At 49.0% G+C, this 27,092-nt stretch overlaps 1 protein-coding gene across 3 annotated transcripts in view; it reads left to right on the top strand.

Moving 5' to 3' along the window:
* phf14 (PHD finger protein 14) overlaps positions 1-26,745 on the top strand; it is a gene marked incomplete at its 3' end in the record, with an annotated part of 38,375 nt that extends 11,630 nt beyond the window's left edge. The window contains exons 5-17 of one of the 3 annotated variants that reach the window (XM_084484998.1): positions 3,569-3,728; positions 4,641-4,752; positions 5,342-5,479; positions 7,280-7,426; positions 7,592-7,862; positions 10,541-10,647; positions 12,443-12,538; positions 15,978-16,090; positions 16,306-16,437; positions 17,867-18,017; positions 24,068-24,130; positions 24,661-24,812; positions 26,324-26,745. In XM_084484998.1, coding sequence (XP_084341124.1) covers positions 3,569-3,728; positions 4,641-4,752; positions 5,342-5,479; positions 7,280-7,426; positions 7,592-7,862; positions 10,541-10,647; positions 12,443-12,538; positions 15,978-16,090; positions 16,306-16,437; positions 17,867-18,017; positions 24,068-24,130; positions 24,661-24,812; positions 26,324-26,330 — 1,649 coding nt within the window. Of the gene's footprint in view, positions 1-3,568; positions 3,729-4,640; positions 4,753-5,341; positions 5,480-7,279; positions 7,427-7,591; positions 7,863-10,540; positions 10,648-12,442; positions 12,539-15,977; positions 16,091-16,305; positions 16,442-17,866; positions 18,018-24,067; positions 24,131-24,660; positions 24,813-26,323 lie in introns of those variants that run through there. The other 2 variants (XM_084484999.1, XM_084485000.1) reach the window with 2 other exon arrangements.
* Positions 26,746-27,092: the final 347 nt, after the last annotated feature.

The following is a 27,092-nucleotide window of genomic DNA, read 5'->3' as shown; positions in this document are numbered from 1 at the left end:
TTCTCCGGCGTCTCTTCCCAAGCGGACATCATTAGACATCCCGACAGCTCTCAGTGCTTTTACTTTGGTCCCCAATGCTTGTTAAGTTTCTTTCTTGTCATAACTGGCTTTTTTATGTTAGCCTTTTGTTGAATAGATATCTGCCAGGCTTTTTTTTTTTAGTGTGTAGTCTTATTTGTCATTAAAGTGTAATGCTGTGCTCTGTTGGTTAAGGTCAAGTGCCTGGTTATCTCTCCCCGGACCAATCTCTTGACTGATTCCTCCGTCAATTAAGGGAGTGCAGCGTCGCTTCTGTCCCGGTCTTAATGAGTTCTGGACAGTAAACTTAACAGCTTTCCTGAATGTTTGAGTTTTTGTTTACGTTGCTGTTAAGTTCCTTCGTTGAGATGCACTACACCAACACTATTCCGCACAAATAGAATACGACAACACAACGACTGCCCTGCAAATAAACCTGCAGGACTCGATGGGAAACAATGTCAGCGCACTGTTTCCGTACCGTCTACGTGAAAGACTGTGTTTGTGTGTGTGCTGAAAATGACTATTTTGCACAATAGTTTGTTTTTTCTCTGTGGTGCCGTCAGGTTAGAAACGGATCCAACATGCCTCTGTGATGCTGAGTTTTCTTTCTGAAGCAGCACACTTTTTTTCTATCGACACTCAACACATACATCGTCTTTGCGTCTGCAGACCAGTTTTTTGATAATAATAATATTTCCTCTTGCATCATTTCTTCATAAATGTACTTCTTCATAATTGAAGACTATCAAGTAAAATTCAATACGCACGTGTGCAATAGAGATTGCCTTTAAGCATGGAACATGACTCTTTCCAGATAGCCGCCATCAGCTGTACCCATATGCCCCATCAATGAAATGTTTGAGGAAATGAATTGCACTTTGTCATTTTCGTAGCGTAGTATAATTTCCGACGTTGGATCCCGAGAGAACATTTTAAACAAATATACACTGTACTTCCGTGAGTTGGCTATCAAAATAATATATTTATCAAATAGGTTTTAACGGGCAATGCCATTGCAAATAATTAGTCACAATAACTTTGCTGTACTGATTCTACCAAAGATAATTTAGCATGAGCGTGCTCTCGCCACAGATGTTAACAATACCAATACACCACTGTCTTATTTAGGTGAGGTTTTGCAAGTTTATGCACCAAAATACATGCAATCGCCTCAAATAGTTTATAAATTGTCTCATCACAAAAACCAAGGTGCGAAATGTTATGTTGTTTCCGAGCACGCCTGCTACAGTAACGGTCGTGCTGGATGGAATATAGATTACCATGGTTTGATCAGACAGTGTGGTCCTCTGAGTACTTTTTGTACAGATGACTAGTTGCCTTAACAACACGCTGCGCTGAGCGTTGTTTATTGACCAGTACTGATAATGGACGTGCCTATAGGCTGCAGTGCTTAAATGTTGCTTTGCTGGACTACAGCTGAGGCAGACATATTATTGGGTGTGTTGATCGCTATAGGTAGGCTATTAGTGGGAGACCGCTGCCAAGACCAAATGAGAACCATCAATGTGCTGTCAGAATAACAGATGGTTCTCTCACTGTGATGAGGCGCTCATCACTTCTCTCTTCATCGCAGCAACAAAAAGAAGCCTCTCTTCATTATCCTCACTTTGTATTATCACATGACCACACATTTAGCGACACATTTCATGAGCCGCTAACGCTGCTGGCCGCAGTAATGATAGCTGTGCTAGATGGTCTTTGGCTCTCAGAAAACCTCAGTGGAGACGGTTGCAAGGTACCAATCTTGATCTGGGATAACAGCTTCCCTCCCTTCCTTCCTTCCCCCATACGTTGTCTTTTTTTTTCCCCGGTATATATTTTTTTACTGCCATGTTCGTCATTTCTGACGAGGGGTAATCCTTACCGCGGGGATTATAGGTAAAAGGTGTCCTGTAGTCAACATTTTGTCAGCTCAGCACATATTAGCCAACCACCCCGTGGGCTTCAGTGGCCTGAGCTTTGTGTGGCGGTTCAGAGAGAGAGAGAGAGATGCTGGAAGATTCTCTGGGCTTTTGGTTACTTTCTACCCCTGTGTTGGTTACCAACCCAGTCTACCAACCCAGGAGAAAATCGCAACAAATCCCTGGCTCAAAGTCAAACCTGGTACCCATCGCTTCCAACCCTTTTCTTCTCTCTTATATTTAGTAATACGTTTCTTAAAGAAAATGCATTAAGTGGAGTGGAGCCCCACTGGGGGGCTGCGTTCAGGCCCCCCCATGCTGTGTGGGAGGAGAGGAGGCGAGCGCATTGTGTTGGTTCCCTTTTTTAGGCGGTAAAGACTCAAAGCGGTTATTTCCATTTGAAGGTCAGGATGAAGCCCCAGCTGTGCCTTAATTGCCCCGTTGGAGTAATCAGCCGCCTGATTGGTGTAATCCGGACTTCCAGCTGTTAGCCCAAAGAAGAAGCACACGGACGCTCAGAAGCTGAGGAGAAACACTGTCTTTATATATATATATATATATATACCGTTTCAAAATCCTTCAATAAAATGCCTAAGCCTTCAAACATTCACATTTCTAGTGTTCTGGATATTCGTCTTTCTTTAACACAAGACATTGTACTGGTTCATCTCCACACCAGAGTTTGGGGTTGGATCCCCAGCGTCTGTATGCATACTTCAGCAACATGCCTCACCCCGGCCAAAGATGAGCTTCTTTCAAATGTTCTGTTTAGCTCGGATAGTTTATTTATTTTTAATATTCATTCAGAGTAAGAGATCAAACTAAGTCTGGACCTCCTAAGTTCATATTGAATTTATATTTTTCACATGGTAGAAAATGAAAAACGTCTTCAATTCAGTCACACAAGTTGCAGCATGGGGTTCGCCCCTCGATCAAGAAAACAAGGCACAGGCGCGCGCTGAACCAATGGACGGAGCTGAATAAACAAGTCCATCTGCCCCAGTGTTTGCTTTCGATAGTCTCCCTGATTCCCCAGTGTGGCCCACAGTGACGTGCATGCAGAACACTGAGCTTTTGATTCGTGAGTCCTCCCCACTGCTCCGAGCGCCCGGGGGCTGGTTGGACTGAATTAGGAGTTGGTGCGTTATCTCCCCCAATGGAGGCGGCGCGCTGATTGCTGCCTTCATTGGTAGCAAGGAGCACGTTTTCCGGGTGTAATAGCCACCATAGGAAGTGCATCAGCAGAAGTAATTGTTTAGGCAACCTCAGAAAATTAAAGGGACAACTTGGAAATGGTTAGGTTTTTTTTTCGGGGTCGTTTCCTCCTCTTGCTTGTCCGCGGGCATAGTCTGTCTGGTCAAATGTTCCATTTGGTGGTTGTGCTAAATTGCATCATAGTGCGATTTACTTATATGTGCCCACTTGCTGGAAACTGTTCCTAGCTGGAAAGAAGTAAAGTACAAAGTTACCAAATGCAACTCGCACACAAACCGTGCAACACTTTGCTTGTTTCCTTCAAGTGAATGAAGTTAGAGCTGGTTCGGATGATGAATCGTGTTTACTAGCGCCGTGCTCAACAATGCCATGCCAGCGATTTATAATCTCTCCCATTTTGTTTGTTTCAGGCTGCTACGGCGTCGACGGGGAGAGCGACTCCATCATGAGCTCAGCCTCGGAGAACTCGACAGAACCCTGGTTCTGCGACGCCTGCAAGAACGGCGTGACCCCCAGCTGTGAGCTCTGCCCCAATCAGGACGGGATATTCAAAGAGACGGACGCCGGGAGGTGGGCGTGGCATCACGGCGTTTACCCAGGGTTCCCTCGGTTACCGTTTTATAAGACGCAGCGATTGGAAAGTGTTGAGAAACAAATAAAGCTATTGACCTTCTGCAGTGGGAAAAGAAATGCTGCATAGCTATCTAAATTGTGCATACATTCAATATTGGAAAGACGCCCGAGAGAAAGAGGGAGAGACAGAGATACGGAGAGAGAGAGCGAGAGAGAGAGAAAGAGTGAGAAAGGAAGAGACTTAAAGTAAAGAAATGAGAGCGAGCGGGAGAGAGAAGAAGAAGGGAGGAAAGAAGAGCAAGAGATAGAAAAATAGGAGTGAGAAAAGGAAGGGGAGAAAGAGTGTGTTATGTGGAGCGTGGAGGCTTCAGCCACGTTATCGCTGATAGTGGCTCCTCAGCCAGGCTGCACCCGAATTTACTACTTCACTAGAGCATGAAAAACACAGCAAATTAAACTGTGAAGCGCCTGCTTGCTAGAGATGGATATCTTTATATTGGACTACGAATTCTCTTCCCTAAAGTCGGCATTTGAAAATGTGTCACACGCCAGACTGTATAGACTCCCCGAGTCTCGGAGTTGAAGAAATCTAAGAATCCCCCCCCCTCTCTTTTAACATGTAGGCCTATGCGCAGGAACTGCTGCTCATGTTAAAGGGAGTCACCGTCAGCTCTCAGAGACTGTGACATAATCCTGGTCCTAAAGGTCACCCCCATTATTTCTGATCAATTTAAGATTTGTGACTTCACCTGGACCAAAGTCAGTCAACCAGCAACACAAGATATTCTGTTAGGTGGGGGGGGGGGGGGGGAAACCAAAACGGGATTGAATTTGACATATACAATCCATATTCTGTTTATGTTCTACTCTGGTGTGATGAACTGATGCTGTGTGTTTCCCTCCCCTCAGATGGGTGCACGTGGTATGCGCCCTCTACGTTCCGGGAGTGGCGTTCGGGGACATTGATAAGCTGAGGCCGGTCACTCTGACCGAGATGAACTACTCAAAATACGGGGCCAAGGCAAGTTCTACTTAGGACCTGTTGATGTTGTGTGTCGGTTCACTGTGGAACCTTTCATCCCAGAGAGGGACATCAGAGAATCAATGTTTTGTGCACTTACTCCCTTGCAATACAATTCATTACTGTAAGGTACTGTTTGAACTTTTACGGCAAGGTCACTACTTATCTTGGGGCCACATAGTGCTAGACCGCACTTAAAAAACCAAAAAAAAACAACACTGATTTGGTACTGATGGTACTGCCAATGACCTTACCCTTACTGTACTGAACAGTACAGATTTGGACAATTTAGAATCTGAATTAGAACTATATTGATTGGCATATAAACCATTTTCTCCTCTATAGACATTCAAGCATGCCTCTAGGGAAAAACATCACTTTCCCCTAATATCTGACATGTCTGATCATAAGGTGCTTTGTATCAGATATTTAGATTCAGAAGATGACATTGGAAAGGAATCATTTTTTAAGCTAGTTTTGATCAGGCGTCAGCCACTGGGAATTGGCGCCTCCCCCAAATTATGAAGTCAAATTGTCTCTCAAATCAATAGTCCTTTCTGTTACTTGACGTATTCTTCCCGTTTTGCAGGAGTGCAGCTTCTGTGAGGACGCCCGCTTTGCCCGGACGGGCGTGTGCATCAGCTGTGACGCAGGCATGTGCCGCTCCTACTTCCACGTCACCTGTGCTCAGAGGGAGGGGCTCCTGTCGGAGGCGGCCGCAGAGGAGGTAGGTGGAGCCGCCCGAGAGGGCCTGGCCCCCGTTTGAACCGTTGTCAGTGACACCCGCGCGCCTGCCGGAGGTGATCCCTAGCCCTGGGTGGGAGCCTGAGCAAGGGATTCATACTGTCGTTAGGTCGAAGCATTTGGCCGGTTTGGTGAGACCCCAGGTTGATTGTTGACACCCACGAGGTCGAGATGTAAATCAACCATGATTTCTGTTCCACTAGAACAGAAAATCTCTTGGGCAGTTGGGCCATTGACGTTGACTTGGCCACTGACATCCATTCTGTTCCGACGAGTGTCTTGCAGCTCACACACAGCGGTGTCTTGGTTTTGTCCAACACAACAATGTGCATACCAACTGCCATGGCTAGGTAGCCTTGCCCACTACTGATGATTTCGGTATGTTTTTCGGTACAGCAGTTTTTATTATTTTATTTTTATTAAACAATTTGATTTTGATTTGATTTATTAAATTGTATCAAACAAATGCCTTACACAAATGAAAATACATCAAATTCAATTGAGGATAAAAACACAATAAAGTCCAGGACTTATTTCCTTTGTGGTCCTCAACACAAAACATCAGGACAAGACAAGACACTCTGTGTCACAGAATGTGTGATATTCAATAAAAACTTTTTATTGATAAATTTATTTTATTTTATTTTTTTTTCGGTACGTACCGAAATGAAACGTGCATCGAACCGTTAGACCCGTACCGAAAAATGTCGGTACGAATACACGTATCGTTACACCCACTACTGCCAACAAACGAGCGCATCCCCGTTTTACAGGTGTTAACATCTCCACTGCTCGTGCTCAGGGATCTGGAGACTGGGCCCGCGGTCAGAATGGATGCCAAGATAGTGGCCATTTATTCTCACGTACAAGGATGTGTAGCTTTCAGACCTTCAGAGCGCTGTGAAGTGTTTAGTGAAATTTAGAATATATAAAGCGAAAGCAATTACAAAGTGAACCCCCGTTGGAAAGGGTTAATCATGCTGAAATTATCATATAATAGTCTAAATGTTAATTTATTTCAAACTCCTTCAGTTATCTGTATTTGATACATTATTTTAGGAGCCCGGTGAAATATACTAGCCACATTATTTTATTATGAAATCGTAGTATGAGGGCTGTTTTCTTTCTAGATGGTTGCATTCAGGCCGACCTGAACCCGATGCTGTGTTCCTCATGGAGACAATACAAACACAAGATGTGAATGACACCAACTTACCCAGTACAACCGGCCAGAGACCTGGGCGGCTGGACGTGGTGACGGAGGCTGCCTGGCTTTATTAATCACCAAGGCATCGGGTGTTCCCATCAGCCGTCTGCACCACCCATCATGTATCCCCCTTGCGTTATTTGTGCACTCTATCAACACTGGGGCTGCAGGCCTCTGTATCCAGTCAGCTGTGCCGAGCCCCCCCCCCCCCCCCCCCCCACGCCCCACTATCAACAGGTGAAACGGCTGATAGCATCATCTAAAACACCTTAAGCCCTAAACGATTTCACAAAGCCTGCAGCTAGGAAATGGCAACAGCGTTTTGTCGTGGTCTATGACAAAGTGACAAATGTATGGGAAGGAGTGTGAGAGATGACATAGCCAATAACACACACACACACACACACACACACACACACACACACACACACACACACACACACACAACAGTGTGTGTGTGTGTGTGTGTGTGTGGTTGTGGGGGGGGTACGGGGTTACAAACAGATGTCCCTGTGGTTGTTTGTCATTAATTGTACCACTAAAGGCGGTGTTGTTGTTGTTTTTTTCGTCCCCCAGGACATCGCCGACCCGTTCTTCGCCTACTGCAAGCAGCACGCCGACCGCTTCGACAGGAAGTGGAAGCGGAAGAACTACTTGGCGCTGCAGTCCTACTGCAAAGTGTCCCTGCAGGAGAGGGAGAAACAGCTGGCCCCTGAAGCCCAGGTGAGCAGAGAGCGCCCACCGTGTCCACGCATTGTACACCCCGCCCCCCCCTCCCCCCCCCCCCCCCACGCCCATGTCACCATGCAGAAAACAAGCCCCCGGGGCACCAAGGCGGGTCAACTCACTGTGCGTGTGTCTGCGTTGGTGTTGGGTCGGCGCTTGAAGGCCCGCATCACCACGCGCCTGCAGCAGTACCGGGCCAAGGCGGAGCTGTCGCGCAACACGCGGCCCCAGGCCTGGGTGCCGCGGGAGAAGCTGCCGCGGCCCCTGACCTCCAGCGCCTCGGCCATCCGGAAGCTGATGCGGAAGGCGGAGCTGATGGGCATCAGCACGGACATCTTCCCCGTGGACACGGCCGACACCAACGCCAGCATGGACGGCCGGCGCAAGCACAAGCAGCCGGCGCTCACCGCGGACTTCGTCAACTACTACCTGGGTGAGGCGCTCCGGAATCCTCTTGGGCAGCGGGGCCCTTCGGCCTAGGCCTGGGCGATATGGCTGCAAGACACGATATCACGGGGCTGCAAGACACGATATCACGGGGTCATGTCGATCGATATCGATAACTATAGATCATTTGAATGACCTAAAAAGACTAGGAATTACCATGCTGGATTTAAACACTTCTGTTTAACACTTAATTTGACCTGCCACTGTTATTCATTGATAAATACTCCAATGTCCGTACAACAATGAAAAACGCTCAAGTATTGTAGAACCGTAGAAAGTATGGAACCGTGTTTGTGTAACAAACCCAGCTGCTAGATGCGGTGGTCCAGTCTCTTATGTAAGGGATAATGTATAGAACGCCGGTCATTATCTGGAAATAGGCCCTGACTGAAGGGGCTTATTTTAGATAATGACTGGCGACGTTCTATACGTTATCCCGCTTATTATACACATGGTGGTTCTTTTTACAATTACCATTCGTAGTGTTGATCAGCAGAGAAATAGTCACGTGCCAACGTGCCAAAGACGTTGCCGTTGCTTAGCAACCGAATCCGCTGGGGCTGATAAGTTACCGGACTACTTGCTGAGTGATATGAAAGACGTGAAGAAATCCACTTTCCTTGACAGCGGTCATTATATGCTTAGCAACGGTCATTGTTGAAAAATAATTCACCACCGGAAGTCAGGAAGGCCCATGCAAGTGAACTGAGCGTTCCACAGCATTGAGAAGAGCCGTGTAATAACAAAACATATTGAACATGTTTTATGTTGATATTGATCTCGATTGATGAAGTCTATCACAATACGATAATTCATTGTTTTATTGCCCAGGCCTACTTCAGCCTCACGGACGTATAGCACCCACAGACGTATGGAACAGACCTATAGAACAGACGTATAGCACCCACAGACGTATAGAACAGACGTATAGCACCCACAGACGTATAGAACAGACGTATAGCACCAACAGACGTATAGAACAGACGTATAGCACCAACAGACGTATAGCACCAACAGACGTATAGCACCAACAGACGTATAGCACCAACAGACGTATAGCACCAACAGACGTATAGCACCAACAGACGTATAGCACCAACAGACGTATAGCACAGACGTATAGAACAGACGTATAGCACAGACGTATAGAACAGACGTATAGAACAGACGTATAGCACCAACAGACGTATAGAACAGACGTATAGAACAGACGTATAGCACCAACAGACGTATAGAACAGACGTATAGCACCAACAGACGTATGGAACAGACGTATAGCACCAACAGACGTATAGAACAGACGTATAGCACCAACAGACGTATAGCACCAACAGACGTATAGCACCAACAGACGTATAGAACAGACGTATAGCACCAACAGACGTATAGCACCAACAGACGTATAGCACCAACAGACGTATAGAACAGACGTATAGCACCAACAGACGTATAGCACCAACAGACGTATAGCACCAACAGACGTATAGCACCAACAACCAAACACCAAACGCAGCCAAGACACGATAAAGAACGAGCAGTGGTGACTCACACGCGCACACACACACACACACACACACACACACACAACACACAATATTGTGCACGCACGCACGCACACGTGCGCAGCATTCATTTCCCAGAATATGAAAGAGAGTGACATTTATTTTCAGCTCCTCTATTGGACTCATACCTCATCCCTCCACCTTGGAATGCACTTGTTTGTTGAGACATTCATTTATGAACAGGGATCCACAGATAACTGGCTGTGTTGCTGCGATGCCCTACCTAAGGACGGGTTCTTTTAAAATAAGTCAAATGATTTTTAGGGTTTGGTTTCCCTATGAAGTGTAGATGAAGCCACACACCATGGCCTAATGCTATAATGCTTTATGTCCGAGAAGCTGAACCCATCTCCAATCTGGACATCAAAATAAACTGCTTCCCATATGGACACACACGCATGCACACACACACGCACACACACACACACACACACACACACACACACACACACACACACGCACACGCACTGTGCGTTGTACTGTGTCTGAGAAGCTTAACCCTCTTGGAAGCGGCCATCCACATCCAGCAGTGCCCAGTCCAGCTCCACACATCCGCTCACACCTCTCCCTTTGTGGAAGTGCCTCGGAATGAAGATGGAGCAGAGCAGAACGTTCACACACTGGCCGGCTGGCACGGGCCAGAACCAAGGGTTTTTTCCCCCAGTCTTCTCTCCCATTGTCCTCTTACTTGATTGACGGTGACAACATGGTGTACATCACTCTGTTGGCGATCCTATGAGCCTTGTTAGCACGTTTAAAACAAACCAAAAAGCAGTATTGGGTTGAGTGGTCCTTTAAAAGACAAAAACAAAAAAGGAGCATTGTAGGGGCTTTCAGCGTGTAGCCGCATAAAGACATCCCCCCCACCTCCAGCGACATGAAGGATGATGTTGCCAGATGTGGAGGAGACGGCGGTACGCCAGTAACCTTGGGAGCACACTCCATTAGGCCCCGCGCCCCTATCTGCCATCGCTGCGCTCGCTCACATGCTCCCGTGGTTCTCTGTTATCCCTTGTACACAGATTGGGATCGCAGTATTGACTTCTTTTGTTTTCGTCTCCGTTTCTGAACTTGTTTTTTTTTTCCCGGGGTCCGTTCACAGAGAGGAACATGCGCATGATCCAGATCCAGGACAACATCTCGGAGCAGAAGAGCCTGAAGGACAAGCTGGAGAGCGAGCAGGAGAAGCTGCATGTGGAGTACAACAAGGTTAGCGCGCACGCGCACACACATACAGACACACACGTACACAGACACACACACACACACACAGTAAGTTTTGGCCCATGGACACAAATAATATGTATTGATTTGTAGGTGTGAGACTGGTTGTTGAGATGATTGTTGTGGTTGTGGCGTTCCTGTTACTCAGCAAGTCTCCAAACTTGTATCATCAACTTAAAACTTCATAACTTGAAAATAAAAAATAACCTATCAGTTCATGTACATCCACTTTACTATTAAAATGATGCAAAGCCTATTCTGTTATTATCCATCCACCAACAGCCAATCCCAGTCCTACACCGGCCCCCGTGCGTAGTCCCAACGAAAGCCGCGCCGCGCTCCAGCGGTATTGCGCATACGCCACGTCCTGATCCAGTTGTAAACAAATCAAACGTAGCGACGTGACACACTGGCCCTCCGCTCCATCATCTTTCCCCCACGTCAGGCATGTGCGGTCACAGCCCAGCGCGCCGCGCACGGGGCCACGTAATGTGCAGTGGCGCCGCTCCGCCACATTAACCCCGCTTCACTGGGGCAATATGCCGGTAATAAAGCCGGCCAAAGACTTGGGACCCCCCCCCCCCCCCTCCCTGTAAGAAAAGCCCCCCCACCCCCCACGTCCCGCTCTGTCTGCCCGGGGCGCCGGGGGTATTAAGGAGAATGCGGTGGAGTTAAAAGTTTGAGAGGAGTTAATGTTGCGTTCAGTCGTCCGCTTTGTGCGTGTTAGCCGTTATTAATGGAGTGTGGGTTGCTAATTGTGCCGCGCTCAACTCTCCCGCTCTCCCCCACGCAGACGGCCCGGCCTTCGGAGGGGGAGGGGTGGGAGGGGTGCGAGGGGGGGGGGTGGTTGAGGGATTCAGATTTAGACCGCAAACACACAGAAATGAAGGGACGATGTACCGGAACACATCACTCTTTTTGTGTCCGATTTATTTATTTCTTTCAATATTCCTTCTTTTCTTCATTAGACTGTGATTATGCTTCCAGGCATTATAGAATACGTTAACATTCATCAGATTGCCCTTCGGTTCGAGGAAGTTGGCATTTCGACAAATACCCTTACCTTGACGTTGACGTCTTAACGTCTGCGGTGTCATATTTGACCTACTTCTTTTGTGGGGTGGAGCGTACTCTGTCCCCTGTGTTAGATCCAGAGTGCACGTCCTCAGTGCCTCCCTGGGTCTCTGACCCCTGCGGCCCTGCGTCTGTTCCACCGTGCGCGCCTGCTGCTGCTGCTGCGTCTCTGTGGTCCTCACCGCACTGACGCACGGGAGCCTTCTGACTCAGCATCGCACATCGCCGTTCTGACAAGCGTCAGATCTGGAGTGGTTTGAAGAGCCTTCTCTAGAATCTTCTTCTGCACATATTGGTTACCACCCCCCCCCCCCACCCCCACCCCCTCTGTGGCTCTCATCCCGTCCCTCATCCACGCCTCCTCTTCTGTGTGTCGCTTCAGAAGGGAGACTATGTGAATAAATGTAAATGCCATATGGTCTTCGGAAAACAATGATGATATTTGCTCATGAATAAGTGTGTGAAATTGTGTTAAATAAAGGACAATGTAAGTCATGGAATTCCAAAATTGCATGTGTGTGCCCACATGTCTTTGCTTGTGTCTACGTGTGTGTGTGTGTGTGTGTGTGTGTGTGTGCGCCAGCCTGTAGGTCTGTTAGTTTGTGTTTGCATGCATCTGTGTGTGTGTGTGTGTGTGTCTGTCTTAATGGGGGCGTCCTTGCCTTAATGTTATCTGTGCTCTCCTGCCGTGCTATCTGCCATGCAGCTCTGCGAGTCTCTGGAGGAGCTGCTGAATGTCAATGGAGAGCTCCGGAGCCAAGGCCAGACGGTGTGGACGCTGCTGGGGAACATTCTGGGCCAGGTACGCCCCGATAACCGCTCAGCTTATCTTCAGACGTGGACAATCCCAGGTTCACAATGTCCTGGCATTTCGCTGTGTTTTTTTTTTTTTGTTGCATTTTCCATGGGAGATGATTTTCCGCGTCACTCATTGTGTGGCTGGTTTGGTGCTAATTAGCATAGCCGCGTGGTGGCGTTGAACACGCTAGGAGGGTGGCCAGCGCATCCGCAGCTAAGTCTCTCACCACCGCCACCCCGCACCGCGTATTCTGGCTGCTCGTGGTTCTCTGGCCACCAACGTCCCCACCTGTTCCTCTGCTTCCTCTGTAAGCGATGGCGGAAAAAAAGAGAATTCTAATCTGCGACGGGGAAGGCACAATCTTCCCTTTCTGCATATCCGTACTGAGCGCTGTAACGATTCGTGATGGAGAGGAATCCAGATTGCTAGTAGCAACCCACATAGGCCCGCAGTGGGGGTAATTCTGCAGTCTGTAATAGCCTTGCTGTTTGTAAAAATCCTTTCATTTGCACTAACTGATTGACCTGTCATTTGCCATGAAGTCAGACCTGACTGTGGAGGTAAAAGCTGTCTTCTGCTTCCTTGCTCCCATGGCAACCGCACCGTGAAGATCTCTCACGGCGGCTGACGGGTCATTTAATGAGAGTTAAAATGCAATCTTCAGAAATAGTCGTAACTCTCAGTTTTTTTTTCTTAGTTATTTTATCTTTGCATTTCTCTATCTTTACTCCATTTTCGAGGGGGAACCTGTGAATTAACAATCGATTGTATGTCTGTGTCAAACAATTGCATTTTTTGACAGCGAGTAACTCTGAACTACGAAAACAATATGCCGAGCGTTGTGTTAAGACACTTGATAGTCACAGACCATCCCCTCAATAATGACGACATGAAAGAGCAATTGGCCTCCGAGCATATTAAAGTAAAGGCATTCGGACAGGAAGCAGAATCTCTCTTGCTTCTCTCGCGGAGTGATCCAAAGGAGTCCTGTCTGAAACGTGGAGCCAGTGATTAGCATATTGAGCTGAGGGGGTCTTCTTCTGACCCTGCCCTGCTCCAGACACGACGGGCTGTCTCCGGTGGAGGTATGGCCGGGGCTCTCTGCTTTGTCACCATGTTAATTGCCCAAGCGGAAGGAGCAGTGAGGTGACCAGGACTCTGACATGCATTGTTACACGGGCAGGGGGTCCTAGGAACAAGGTTATCACGGGGGGGGGGGGGGGGTGGCTTCAGCCCGACGTAGCAGCTGCTCTACAGCTGACACCCCCACCACAGCTCTCTGACCTATTGGTCTGACAGAGACCTGGTCCCCGGTCAGACGGCTCCTGCTGCTGCCGCCGCCGCCGCCACCCGTGGCACTCCATCCGTCTTCCGAAAGTCTTCAAGTCAAGCCGTAAATGCTCTTTTTTCGGCCAGAACTGCGAGCGCCGCGTGCCTCGCCACGCCACTCAATGTCTGTTAGCGATCGACCGGGCGCGCCGTCACATTCACTCAACCTCAAGACCTCAACAAAGCAGCGCTGCCATTGTCTTACCGCCGCGGCGTTCGGCAGACTGACAGCCCTGCTGAAGGGTTCTGCATCGGGGCCGTATTTCACCAGCACTCCTGTTGGCATATCCTCCCACCGCCAGCGTGTCCGGGCAGCTAGGTAATAGTGTGTTTCCCCCCCCCTCTCCCTCCCTCCCTCCCTCCCTCCCTCGCCGGGACTTCACAGAAGGTTATTTAAGGCTAACACACCTTCTCCCCTGCCTCCGCCCCCCACCAGCGCCCGGAACCACACGTGTAATCATTCGTCTGGACATCCATCTCCCCCAAATGCATAAAGGGACTTGATTAAAAGAGTGGTGTGAAGACCACGGGCAGTGCAGTTTAAATGGAGGGGTACGAGAGGGGGGGGATGTGGATCGGCGGGAAAGGGAGACGGTGAATCCACCCAATGAGCGCCATAAATCACCTAATTAGAAACATGCAAGCTTTTAAGTAGCCACATCACTCAGGACCGCCACGCGCTTTTTCCTTTGCTTTATTTTTTTTTTCCTTCCGTCATCTATCTGATACATTTTCATCCACTATTTGTCATCCCTGGCCCCCATGCATTACCAGAAATTATTGATGTCCCCAGCCGGGCCCCACATCTTTCATTCGCCGGCACAGTGGCTGTTTTCCCCCCCATCGCATCGCCCCTGGGAGATCCGGCTGCTCTCGGAACTCAAGTAGAAAACATTAGGAAACATTTCCTTTCCCACTGCATATAAATGAGGAAAGGACTCCCTCAATGCTGCTCTGGATAGGGGTATTTTGAGCGGGGAGATGTACGTGTAATGGAACTGAGTGAGGGCTTGTACCCGGTACCATGACTGAGTGGTCGCCCTGATGGTATCGCAAGGCCTCCGAGTCGACCCTGCCGCTTGATATTGCCAACGTGACTTTGTTGGGTCTCCCAGTATTAGGGAAAGTGAAACAACAACTGTTTCCCGCGCTAGCAGCGTGCGGCGTTCATACCTCACCGTAATGTACCAGGGAGGAGGAGACGTGGATGAAGTACAACGTTATGGCCCGGGAAAATCCCACATGATATCTAGTCTGGTGTCGCGAAGGCTTACACGGCTCTTCATTAAAAACGGCCTGCGATATCCTCGCCGTCGAGTTGTATCCTGTGACGTTTAAAAACCACGATGATGAACTGAAGATAAGACGGGATAAGATCACACGTTATTAATCCCGGGAATGGAAATTCCGGATTGGGGATGCTGGGTTTCTCCTTTAAACTTGATTAATTAAAGATGAGGCGGCTCCATATCAGGTTGCGGAAGCCCTTTTCCCAGCTCCCGAGACGCGAGAGTGCCTGGCGTTCCACAGTGGAGAGAGATAGCCCCTGTGCTTCCCTGGGGCATCCTCCCCCCCCATCCTCCCCCCCCCCCCCCCGCCGCACCCCTCTTCTATCAGACACCTCTGAGGGAGGCCTGGCCCCCGAGCAGGCAGCCGGCAGATCCAGAGCTCCCTGATTAGAGGCTCTCTGAGAGAGGTGGCTGTCTGTGTAGTGACTCCATACACTCTGCATATAGGGGGAGGGCCACCCAGCACGAGCTACTGCTGCAACACTTTACTCTACTGCATTCTGTAGTTCATGCAAGTCAAGGAGCTCACACACACACACACACACACACACACACACACGTATGATGATGGAGGGGGGTGCTTGGAGCTGTTTGGACTACCGTTGATGAAACGCAAAAACCTATTGTTCTTTGTTTGTTGTTGGAATACTGCGTCCGATTTGGTTTTCCAGTTTCCCATTACTTGGCAAGTCAATCAATCAGACTGTATTTACGCATCGTCAAACTCCGCCGGTCAGAGACCCCCTCAAGGTGGAAGAGACGAGGACCTCCTGGACGTCGTAGCTTCACCGCAGCATTCGTCTGTGTTTGTTTCTCTTTTGTAGAAGCTGAACGCTCCGGCTATTCTGAAAGCCCCGAAAGAGAGGAAGCCCAACAAGAAGGAAGGCGGCGGGGGAGCCCCCGGCAAGTCCTCCAGCCTCCCGGCCATCCTCTACAGGTAACCAGGAGCCCGGCCGTGGAGCACAACACACCACAGCAGAATACAGGCCTATAGCCTGGATTCAAATGCCACAAGTCTCATGCAAAAATAATGCACACGTGGGGCCATGAAAACGTTCTGAAACGTTTCTCAAACCTAGCCCGTTTCAAAATGCCCACCGCGACTACATTGACTGAAGACTTGTTTCCCCCCCCCCCCCCCCCCCCCAACAGTTGTGGGATCTGCAAGAAGAACCAGGACCAGCATCTGCTGCTGCTGTGTGATACCTGTAAGCTCTACTATCACCTGGGCTGCCTGGAACCCCCGCTCACACGCATGCCCAAGAAGACCAAGAACAGCTACTGGTGAGAGCCCAGGGAGGCAGGGTCCCAGGGGGAACACTTATACACGTCATAGTCATGGCTGGGAAGTAAAGGATCACAGATCACAGAAACACAGGCTGTAAACTAATGGATCTATTTAGGGAAACACATTTTCATGTCATTTCAACCAATCTTCAACCACCAAAAAATATGTAGATCTTTCTGGACCGCATGGTCCAAATGAGGCTGATAGAGATGTAGGTGAGCAAAGAGCTCTGGACAAAACAATACAACAAGCAGAGCCTTCAGAGAAAGAGGGGACAATAATTTCTCCATGTGGGTAATAATGTCCAGCAAATGTAAAAACAATCCTCCACAACCAAGCATACCAGAGACCACAGGTGCATATCTGGCCAATCCATCTCTGATGCGTTAGATACAGCATTTGCTCTTATGCTATGATTAAAGGTGAGCAAAACACATTCCTCCTAGGTGTTAACCGGTAATCATCCAGTAATCATCCGTCTTGTCAATCATCCGCTGTGAGGGACTGTCAAAATGGTGCTGATAGAAGTCCAAAAGTACCACTTTTTTATTCATTTTGCCACTGTGCCGCTTTCATTTTCCCTTTCCTCCGAGCGTCTCTGAGAGGCGTAATGTCCCTTCTCATCAGGCAGCTTCTCCAGCGCACCACCCCGCTGCTGAGGAGTCCTTCTACGGGATGATGTCACCCACTAATATGAATGAATATACGGTGATGGTTTTCTAGCAGCGGGGAGTTGGGAGTCATGGACACCTGTAAGCAGGCGCCTCCTGTCGTTCCCTCATTACCATGCAGGAAGGAAGGGTTCTGGGTCTCCAAAGGAATGCTGCTTCCTGCAAGTGCGACAGTACACTGGGGCACAACGCCTACACCATTCACCACTAGCAGTTCGCTAGTCTTCCTAGGGTCCACATCAAATCCACATTCCAACAAGTAATACTCAGTACAGTCCATATGCAACAACTTTAACAGTAAAAATACATTACAACAGTGCAGCCGTTATTGACATAGTAAAACAAATAAATAAAAACAATACAGGTTACACCAGTGTCATTGATTGGGATCCTAGACATCATGAATCCGGGCAAACATTGCTCCTATAAAAAGTAGCGTCTATTCAACCAAAATAAATAAAATAAACCACAGACTTGAAGGTCGGAGGGTATCATTTAAGGTACGGTATTTTTCTAATGAAATACATCCAAAGAGGATACCATCTTAGTTTTTTTTGGTCCGATTGTCAATACCCGTTGTTATTTCCGAATTATATCCAAGTCTTGAGTTTTTTTTCCCCCCCTTTTTTTCAATCAGGATGACACCATCAAAGTGTGTTTACTACGCTGAAGAGCAGAGATGTGTGAGATAGCAGAATCAATAGGTGGTACCAGAGAGCGCGCTGGTCTCACGCCGTCCTCTCTCCTCCCGCAGGCAGTGCTCCGAGTGTGACCAGGCCAGCAGCGACGAGGCGGACATCGCCATGGAGACGCTGCCCGACGGCACCAAGAGGTCCAGGAGGCAGATAAAAGGACCAATCAAATTCATCCCGCAGGAGATGTCGCCGGAGCCCAAGAAACATCAAGTGAGGCTCGCGGTGTATGGTGTACGCACGCGCTATGTACGACGCCGAATGTCCCGGGGAGGTCCTGGTAACAGGGATGTTTTCTTAGGTGATCTTGATACATGACGCAAACCGTAGCGTAACATAGAGGCTCCTGCTGTGCAACAAACAACTGTTCACTGCCATGGTTTGCAAACGAGAATTTTGCAACAAAAGAATACAGCAGGGTTTATTTGGGTGAAAGCAAATACAGCATTTGCAAGTAAAGCTTATGAATGCACTTTTGCATTGAGTCTTTTCTCCACGCATGACCTTTTGCTGCGTTTCTTCCAAATGCCCGTGTTTCAATAGTGCAATCACCCGGGGACCAGCCAATCTCATTTGTTCCGATTGTTTGCCTGCTTGCACGTCCCTGCATTAATTTGCCCTCACTTTCATTTCCATACCAACCACTGTTCTTACAGCACTACTACAACTGTAGAAAGTGCACAACAAATATAAAGTCGATATGACTTTAGAGTCTGTGTTTCTTACCTTTTCATGCATATACTGTATGTATGCATATATTGGGTTTGGTTTGACCAATTATATTGCCCATTGGGTTTGGTTTGACCAATCCATTTCCCATTGGGTTTGGTTTGACCAATTCTATTGCCTCTTGGGTTTCGAGATGATCCTCCTTTTTCAAGGTCACCTGTGCAGTGCCAAGGTCATAGTGCTTGACCTCTAGCGTCGCTCCCCTGGAACCAAAGTGTGTGTGCAAGCAGGGCACTCACACATTATGTGCTACAGTTTTCCTAGGTCCCATGGCCCCATCACACCCAAACCATTAGCTCTCTTGTGCTTGATGTCTGCATGGTCAGCAGCTTAACCACCTCATTAATTTTATCTGTGATACTTTGCTTTACTTAGGTTATCTATTTATACAATAGTATATGTATTATTATTTGAGCTCCCTGTTAATCGTGGTTGCTGGTCTAGGGTTGTAGCGGTTAGAAATAAAATGTCAACGTTTTGGTTAAGACGTCATCCTCCTGTCGAAATTCATTATGGGTTATTCAAGAGACTGTAATGCGCGTAGTTTGTACTCTGGAATACTGGAACTGTGTAAATATTATTGCAGACAGACTACCGTTTGCGTCAGATTGTTAAAAATAGTTTCATTCTTTCTCTGAACCAGACATCAACACAATACTTGGCCTCATCACCAAGTTCCCCATTGGCTCTGAAACCTTGCAATGGTGATCCCATAACCTCATTGAAATGGTTACAAGATCTATTTCAGTTCCATTCACAAAGTTATAGATGGCAAGCATTTTGTATGTAGCCTAAAGTGTCTCAATGTGTTGTCCTTATCAATATAGTTTTTATTCTAGCATATTTGTACTGACTGAACTTTATTCTTTCACTTTTCCTAAATCAATTGCCAATGTGCATTAGGGCTTTGACTTTTGCCCAAAAAATCATATTCAAAGTTTGTTTCTTTATTAATATTTGAATATATTCAAATATGTATTATTATAAAACAGGTGGTTTAAATCAAGTGATCTGATTGGTTCTTAACTGTTGTATAATGGGCATATACATAACTGCTATGATGTCCAATCAGTCCGTATCACGCCGCGCCTAACTTTTGTTAAACCTAACTGTTTATATATTTATAAAAGCAATAGCATAGTTCACTGAAGCCTAATATGTTGATTGATGGAGAGGGTGTAAATGTTGTAAAGCATTAGGCACATGGTGAGTGAACTCGATAGTAGGCTAAATTGCCGGCAAAGGGTTCTAATTATCTTTTTATCTTTAAGGGGATCTCTCTATCTCATAAAAAAAAGTTAGTGCACTGCGCACATAGCCTTCCCATGTGCAAAAGCACCAGTATTCGTAACCTCTTCTTTAATTCTACCTTAACATTTTGCGTGTTTCCCAAAACATTCTTTGCTACGAATCTCTTTCGTACGTCGTTCGTTGGTAAGGTTGGTCTGAAGCACTCGTAGAACCTTCTTGGCTCTACCGTAGTGATGATTCAGCTCCTGATGCTAGTCTCCGCCACTGTACAGTAACCTTTAGAAATCCCTGTTGCGCATGTTCATTCCAAGTTTGCATCCGTAGCCAATTGAGGCCAAATGAAACGGCATGTTTGAATTAAGGATATTGTCTCGGCTGTTCTTTATTTTGGGCCGTGGGTACAGGAGGCAAGGTCAGCTCGACTCGCTTCCAATAATTTCAAAAACTTGCAACTTCAAAAAATTATTTTATTTAGAATTATTATTTATTTATAATTCAAAAATGAACATAACTGTCTTCTAAATAAAGGAAATGATAGTGGGAAACGAATAAACCATTATAAGCAACGAGTGAACTTAATAAGCGATCGAAATACTTTTTGCAACCACCGCTTTCCCTTGACATTTAGTTTTCACCTTAAATATGCGACAGATGTAATTAAGGCAAACTGGTCTCACAGGAATCCGTGAAATGAGTCGGTCTACGTCCTGTTTACAAAAAAGAATGCCCATAAAAGGTTTGAATATTAAGGGCTGCCTAATATTTGTTCAAATATTATATATTTTTTTAATATTCTAATTATATTTGAATAACGAAGTTTGGAGTCAAAGCCCTAATATGCATACACGGAAACAAACACATACATACGTACATACATATATACATACATACGTGCATGCCCGTCTGTGTGTATATCTATACATGCATGTGCGTGTCTGTGTATATGTGTATATGTATCTATGCGCGTGTGTATCTGTATACATGCACGCAAACACGCATACATACATATACACACACGCGCATACATACATACCTACCTACCTACCTACCTACCTATACACACATACATATACACACGCACACACGGCGCACTGCGTGGACTCGTGTCTAGGCGGTGTGTTTAGGGTGTGTCGGCGGTGGGGAGGGGGTTGGATATACAGGCTCTCCACCCCACCGCAGATCCTTCTTATCGGTGCTGGCCATGCTCTGATGCCACGATACAGACCTGCCTCCATGCCTCCCAAAGGAGAGCTCCAGATGATATCTCAGTAGACAGGGGGGGGGTGGTGGGTGGGGGGGGGGGGGGGGGGGTGGGAGGGCGTGGGGGGAGCGCTCTCCTCTCCGGCTTTTGTTTGTGTGTCTTTTGTTTGTGGGGGTTGGCAAGAATCTGGCAATATGTCACCCTATGGCAGCGATGCAACATCTAATGCTATACAGAATGCAATATGTCATGTTGTAATGCTATGCATTTATTCAGTGTCGTATCGCAGTTTGACTAGCATTTTGAAATGTTTTCATTTTAAAAAATGAAACGACGGATCCATTTTACTGTCTTATTAGACGACTTTATTGCATGACCAATAAAACCTTGTCGACCAATAAATACAGTTGGGTTGAAAAACTGCGCATGCCGAACTTTCCCCAAACCGTTGTTTATCCTCCGGACGATGTCTGAGTGCAGCCGAGAGCCGACTGACATGAAAGTCACGCGCTAGAGGTGAGGCTCTGCAGACGCTCGTGGTTAATGGTGGATTTATGTATCCCCACCCCCACCCCCCCCACCCACCCCCTTCCCGGGCCCCTCCCGCTTCAGGTCCCTGAGAGCCCCGGGCCCCCGAGACGCCCAGCGGCCCCGGTGGGGGGTCCTCTGGAGGATTAAGCTGCTTATTCCCTCCTCCGCCCGCCTCCCGACAAACGCTTCACTGCGGCATTTCCCTCGACTGCGGGCGGCGGCGCCGCGGCCGCCGCTGAAGGGGGGCTGCTTTGCATGTTTAATGCTTTCTTATTTTATTATGACTTTCTTTCTACCAGGGCGGGCCGGGCGCTGGCATTTCTCTAAAGCCGTGTTTCAATTTATCAGGGCCAGCTGATCGCGCCCCCCCCCCCCCGCTGGTGGGTGTGTATGTGTGTGTGTGTGCGTGCGGAATGTGTACACGTTCTCTTTTAGGGGCTGACATGGCTAACCGCCGGTACCCATCATGCCCCTGCCACGCCCACCGCAGGGTGTGTTTACGCCCTGCGGTGGGTGCGGGCCACCCGAGGGGAACCTTTAATGTCCACCTGTTAGCCGGGTTTTATTTCGCGTACATGGGGAAGTTGTAGCAGTAAAGGGAGTTAATGGCGCGCGCCGTCGCCGCTCTCTGGTCCCCCGGTACGGCGCAGAGGGGAGGTGTGTGTGTGTGTGTGTGTGTGTGTGCGTGTGTGTGCGTGTGTGTATGTGTGTGGAGCGCCCCACACACTCCTTATCTTCAAGTCGGCACGCGCAGGCGGGATATCGCCCCGGCGTTTTTTACATGAGGAATTACACACGGGCGAACAGATTTAATGCGCAAACTGGCGAAAGGGAAAATCGGAGCATAGCTTGTTAATGATTCGTCTTATCGCGGCTCAGTCTCCAGTGCATCATGGGAGGATGTCTGCGTCTCTTCCTCTCTCCGAGCTTGACTCTCTCGGGTGCCGGACGTTGAGATTAACGTCGGCCAAAGCCAGTCGTTTTTTTTTGCTCATTAATTGAAACCAAGAAAGATGGAGGTGGACAGATAAGCAAGGGCTGGACATTGCTCAGCCAAAAGCATCCTCTGCGGTTTATTAAGTCGGCGGTTGCACTGGTTGAGAAGTGGGCACGGCACTCTTTAACAATGCCCAAGCTTCATGACCAACGGGTGTACAATGCAATTCGTGATCGATGACGACCCGCAATTACCGTCATAAAACTGCAAACCATAAAAAAACATTACCTATCCGCAATGTCCAAATTCTGTTACGGTGCTTCAGGGACATTGCAAGGGAACATTGCCCAGCATAAGAGCTGGGTCAACAAAACACAAATCTATCTGGGGGAGAAACGCTACCAGCGGGTTTAAAGAGCGCAGTCGACCCGGTGAAACAACAGCCATTCATTTGATCCCGACCCGCAGTAATTGAGCATGATGCACCGCTACCTGCCACCCTGGAGCTTGCCTCTGCTATTTGTCAATGAAAAATGACCCGAGTCACGTTGACGCAGCTAGTTACCGCCCCGATCCCACGCTCCGTTTCACTTCTCTAATCCTGCGTGCAATGACTCACGCTCGTTAAATATGCGACGGTGTACTTAATTAAAAGATTGATTTATTTTAGCCCCGGTATTATGAACTACCCACATGTCTTAGTGCCTTTACCTGAACGCGTGTGTGTGTGCGTGCACGTGTTTCAGCTGACTCATGCGTCCCATGCGATGCTGACGTCGTCCATAAATATCTTAAATGCGTAATTCTGATAAAAGAGGCGGGTGTCGACGGCCGGTCTGGCCGCCGCCGCCACCAAACCGTTTCTGGAGAGGAGCGGCGAAACGGTCTCCGGCAGCCAGTTGGCAGAGTTCTCACGGTTAGCGTTCATAATGATAAGTGCTCCATCTGGTGAGTGGTGGCAAGCCAAAGGAGGCAGATGGAATTGTTTTCACAATCTGTTTAAATATGTTGTCGATTTTATTCCCCCCCTCCACCACCCCCCCCCCCTTTTAAAAACCCACCAAGCTCCGTCACATTCTCGCTAGCATCAAGACGTCGCGGTGGCGGCGGCGGCGGCGGTACTGTTGTTGTTGTTGTTGTTTCTTGTCCTTCCTCTTCCAACAGTCTTTGAAGAGAACGGAGAGGAAAAGCTTTTGATTCCTCCGGGCGCTTGGCAGCCGCGCTGCACGCACACACACACACACACACACACACACACACACACACACAATGGCAGCTGTCCGTTCTCTGGCCGAGGCCCCTTAGGAGCCACTCACTCACGCATTCACTCACACACACACACACACACAGAGCCACACTGCTCCTTTAGCCTCCTGGGTGATTCAGCGGCTTCGCGGTGTGAGGGGACGCCTCAGCGCTGAGGAGGCGTGAGGTCCCGGCTCTGACGGCCAAAAGATCCAAATACTGTGGCGTGTGAGGGGGGGGGGGGGGGGGAGAGCTGGGTCTGCACGCTGCTCTAGAGGCGTGCGGTCTTAGAGGGAACGGGGGAGTGAGGGCTGGGTCTGCCTGTGCTGTAAAAGGTGTGTGTGTGTGTGTGTGTGGTTCTTTTTTCAGAGGACACGGGGACAGAAGAGGAAGAGGCCGCCCATGTGTGAGGACCGCGACGACAAGATCGAGGTTTGTGGAAGCCGCTCGACGCATGGCCAGCATCAAACATTGGCCCCGAATGCTTCACTTCCCTCTCTTCCTTCTTTCTTTCTGGCTAGCTTTCATGTCGTATCTTTTAGACGTTCCTCTGATGTGTTTGTGTGTGTTGTTGTGTCATGTGAACTAGTTTGGACGTGATCTAAGTCACTATTCGTGGTGCCGTTGTTGTTGACCCAGACTCCCTGAAGGAGAGATCTAGTGTCTCCACGGGATCCACCTGGCTCAATAAAGGATGAATAAGAGAGCGATGCTTCACATAGCACGTCCACCCGGCCGTCTGCGTTTGGTCCAGGGCACTGACGTAGCAGACGACACGCACGTCGGCCAACGCAGCCCCACCATCGCCCCTTCGACACCACCGCCACCACGCCCCCCCCCACACAACGTCCCCCACACCCACAGGCCTCCACAGACAGACAGACAGACAGACAGACAGGCTTCAGCCACGCCAGCGCCTCCTCTGCTCTCCTCTCCTCACTGGTGATCCGCTGTTTCCATAGGAACCGCCTCCACGGGAACGGCGGCAGCGGCAGTCCGCACTGCAGAAGAGGCAGCAGCAGCAGCAGCAGCAGCAGCAGCCGCCCAAAGCAGAAGACACGCGCACCGAGTGCACCACGTGCCAGGGCCCCGGCGACAACGATAACCTCGTCAGGTGAGCCTCGTGCGCGTGTGTGTCTGTGTGTGTGTGTGTGTGCGTGTGTGCGCAACGCTGCATTGGGGGAATGGACGGGTGGGGGGGTTTGAGGGGGGGAGGGTTCAGTGTCCGTGAGTGGATGTAAGTGGGGGTCTGGGGGGGTGGAGGATGGGGGTGGGGGGGGGGGGCTGCTGGCGCTAGGGAGCCACATCCTCCTGATGATTAAAGTTCAGTCTTCATTAGGGGGAGCGCTGCCTCGGCGCCACAGGACTAGAGGAGAGAGGTGGGAGAGGTGGGAGGGGGGGGGGGGGGGGGGTGATACCTGCTCCGCCCCCCCGCCCCCCCCCCCCCCATCACCACCGCCACCGCCACACACCCCAACACTATTGGACTGCCACATACATTTGCACAGTTCATTAAGACGTAATGAACAGTACAATTTATTCTGCTCCTTCTGCCGGGGGATCTCAGGTGTCGGGGAACTCTTTATAAACATGCACTTTTATCTCAGCTCCGGGGGAGGCAGCCTCCGGGGCTAGACCGCGCGCGCCTGACGTCCACCTCCATCTCTTTGTGTTTGTGTTCGTGTGTGGCTCTTTACATATGGGCAAGTCTCTCATTTTACTCTTGACTGACTTTGAATTGGCGACGCGTTTTGTTCCCAAACGGATAATTGTCCGCTCCGATTGGAAATATAAGAGGTGTGCATCTGTGACCTCACAGCGATTTGATTACGAGCACCATTACGATATTATGATTCTTTCGGAAAACGATGCAGTGTATCGTGAAATCGTTAATTACATCACAAGTTCATTTATTTTTTTTGCGATGGGGGCGTAAAGTATTTTTTTTTTTTTATGAATACAAAATTAATACAAAGTAACGCGACTGGAAGAATAGTTTGACTCCCTATAGCTGTGTAAGAAGTACAACAACAAAACTCCTTTTATAGTCAGCCTTCCTTCTAATAGCGTAGCTAGCTTGCAGTTGTCCGCTGTTATCACATCTGGCCCACAGCTGGCCCCGCAGAACCCGCACGGCTGACTGAAGGTCTTTCTCACTGAGAAATATTGAAGCCTCTTCTCAGCCTCACCCGAACGACGGCCGTTCACCATAGGCTCGAGTTTGCATGTTGGCTTAATCAGAATGCCAACTGAAACCCTAGGTCTGACCCCAGATCATTTGTACGGCCTGAACCCTCCTTCTCTCTCTTCTAAAGCACACTCGGTGTTAAGCTGTTACCAACGCGAGACCTGCGGTCTGCCAGCACTGATGCTGCTGCTGCTGCTTGCGATATGTTGCACTGCAACGTATCGGCACCTCGACGCGATAAAGAAACACATCCATGCATTTCCATTGGTTTGCTCGACAAACAACAGAAACTATGTCATAAGTATTGCTCCTCTCTTTGTACCCGTCTCGTGGTCTTGGCATCGGGCAGCGTTTGAGGGTGTTGAAGGCTTAGGGGGCGGGGTGGGGGTAGGGTGAGGGGTGCTGCCCTGACCTCTTTGTATCTTTGCATTGCACAGGTTGTGAGAGTCCCAGCGGCAGCCACCTCCACCTGCTCCCCTAGAAACACGGGACCGATGACCCCGTGGCCCCGGGCTTAGAGAGGGAGGGAGAGACACTCAGAGCAGAGCAGGAATTGGCCCCCGTTTGAAGATTGACGCTTCGGTTCAGGCCGGGAGAACAAGATGCCAGCCTGGCCCCACACACACACACACACACACACACACACACTCCTGAAACCTCTACCACTGACCTCTAACCTCTGGCCCCTACCACGACCTCTGACCTCTGGCCCCTACCACTGACCTCTAACCTCTGGCCCCTACCACTGACCTCTAACCTCTGGCCCCTACCACTGACCTCTAACCTCTGGCCCCTACCACTGACCTCTAACCTCTGACCCCTACCACTGACCTCTAACCTCTGGCCCCTACCACTGACCTCTAACCCTCCACCCTTTACCAACGACCTCTAACCTCTGGCCCCTACCACTGACCTCTAACCTCTGGCCCCTACCACGACCTCTAACCCTCCACCCTTTACCACTGACCTCTAACCTCTGGCCCCTACCACTGAACTCTAACCTCTGGCCCCTACCATGACCTCTAACCTCTGGCCCCTACCACTGACCTCTAACCTCTGGCCCCTACCACGACCTCTAACCCTCCACCCTTTACCAACGACCTCTAACCTCTGGCCCCTACCACTGACCTCTAACCTCTGGCCCCTACCACAACCTCTAACCCCCCCCCCACCCTTTACCAACGACCTCTAACCCCACCTCCCAAT

Source organism: Micromesistius poutassou (assembly GCF_964030765.1).
Source record: "Micromesistius poutassou genome assembly, chromosome: 20".
Taxonomy (NCBI): Eukaryota; Metazoa; Chordata; class Actinopteri; order Gadiformes; family Gadidae; genus Micromesistius; species Micromesistius poutassou.
This window is presented reverse-complemented; position numbering and strand designations above follow the sequence as displayed.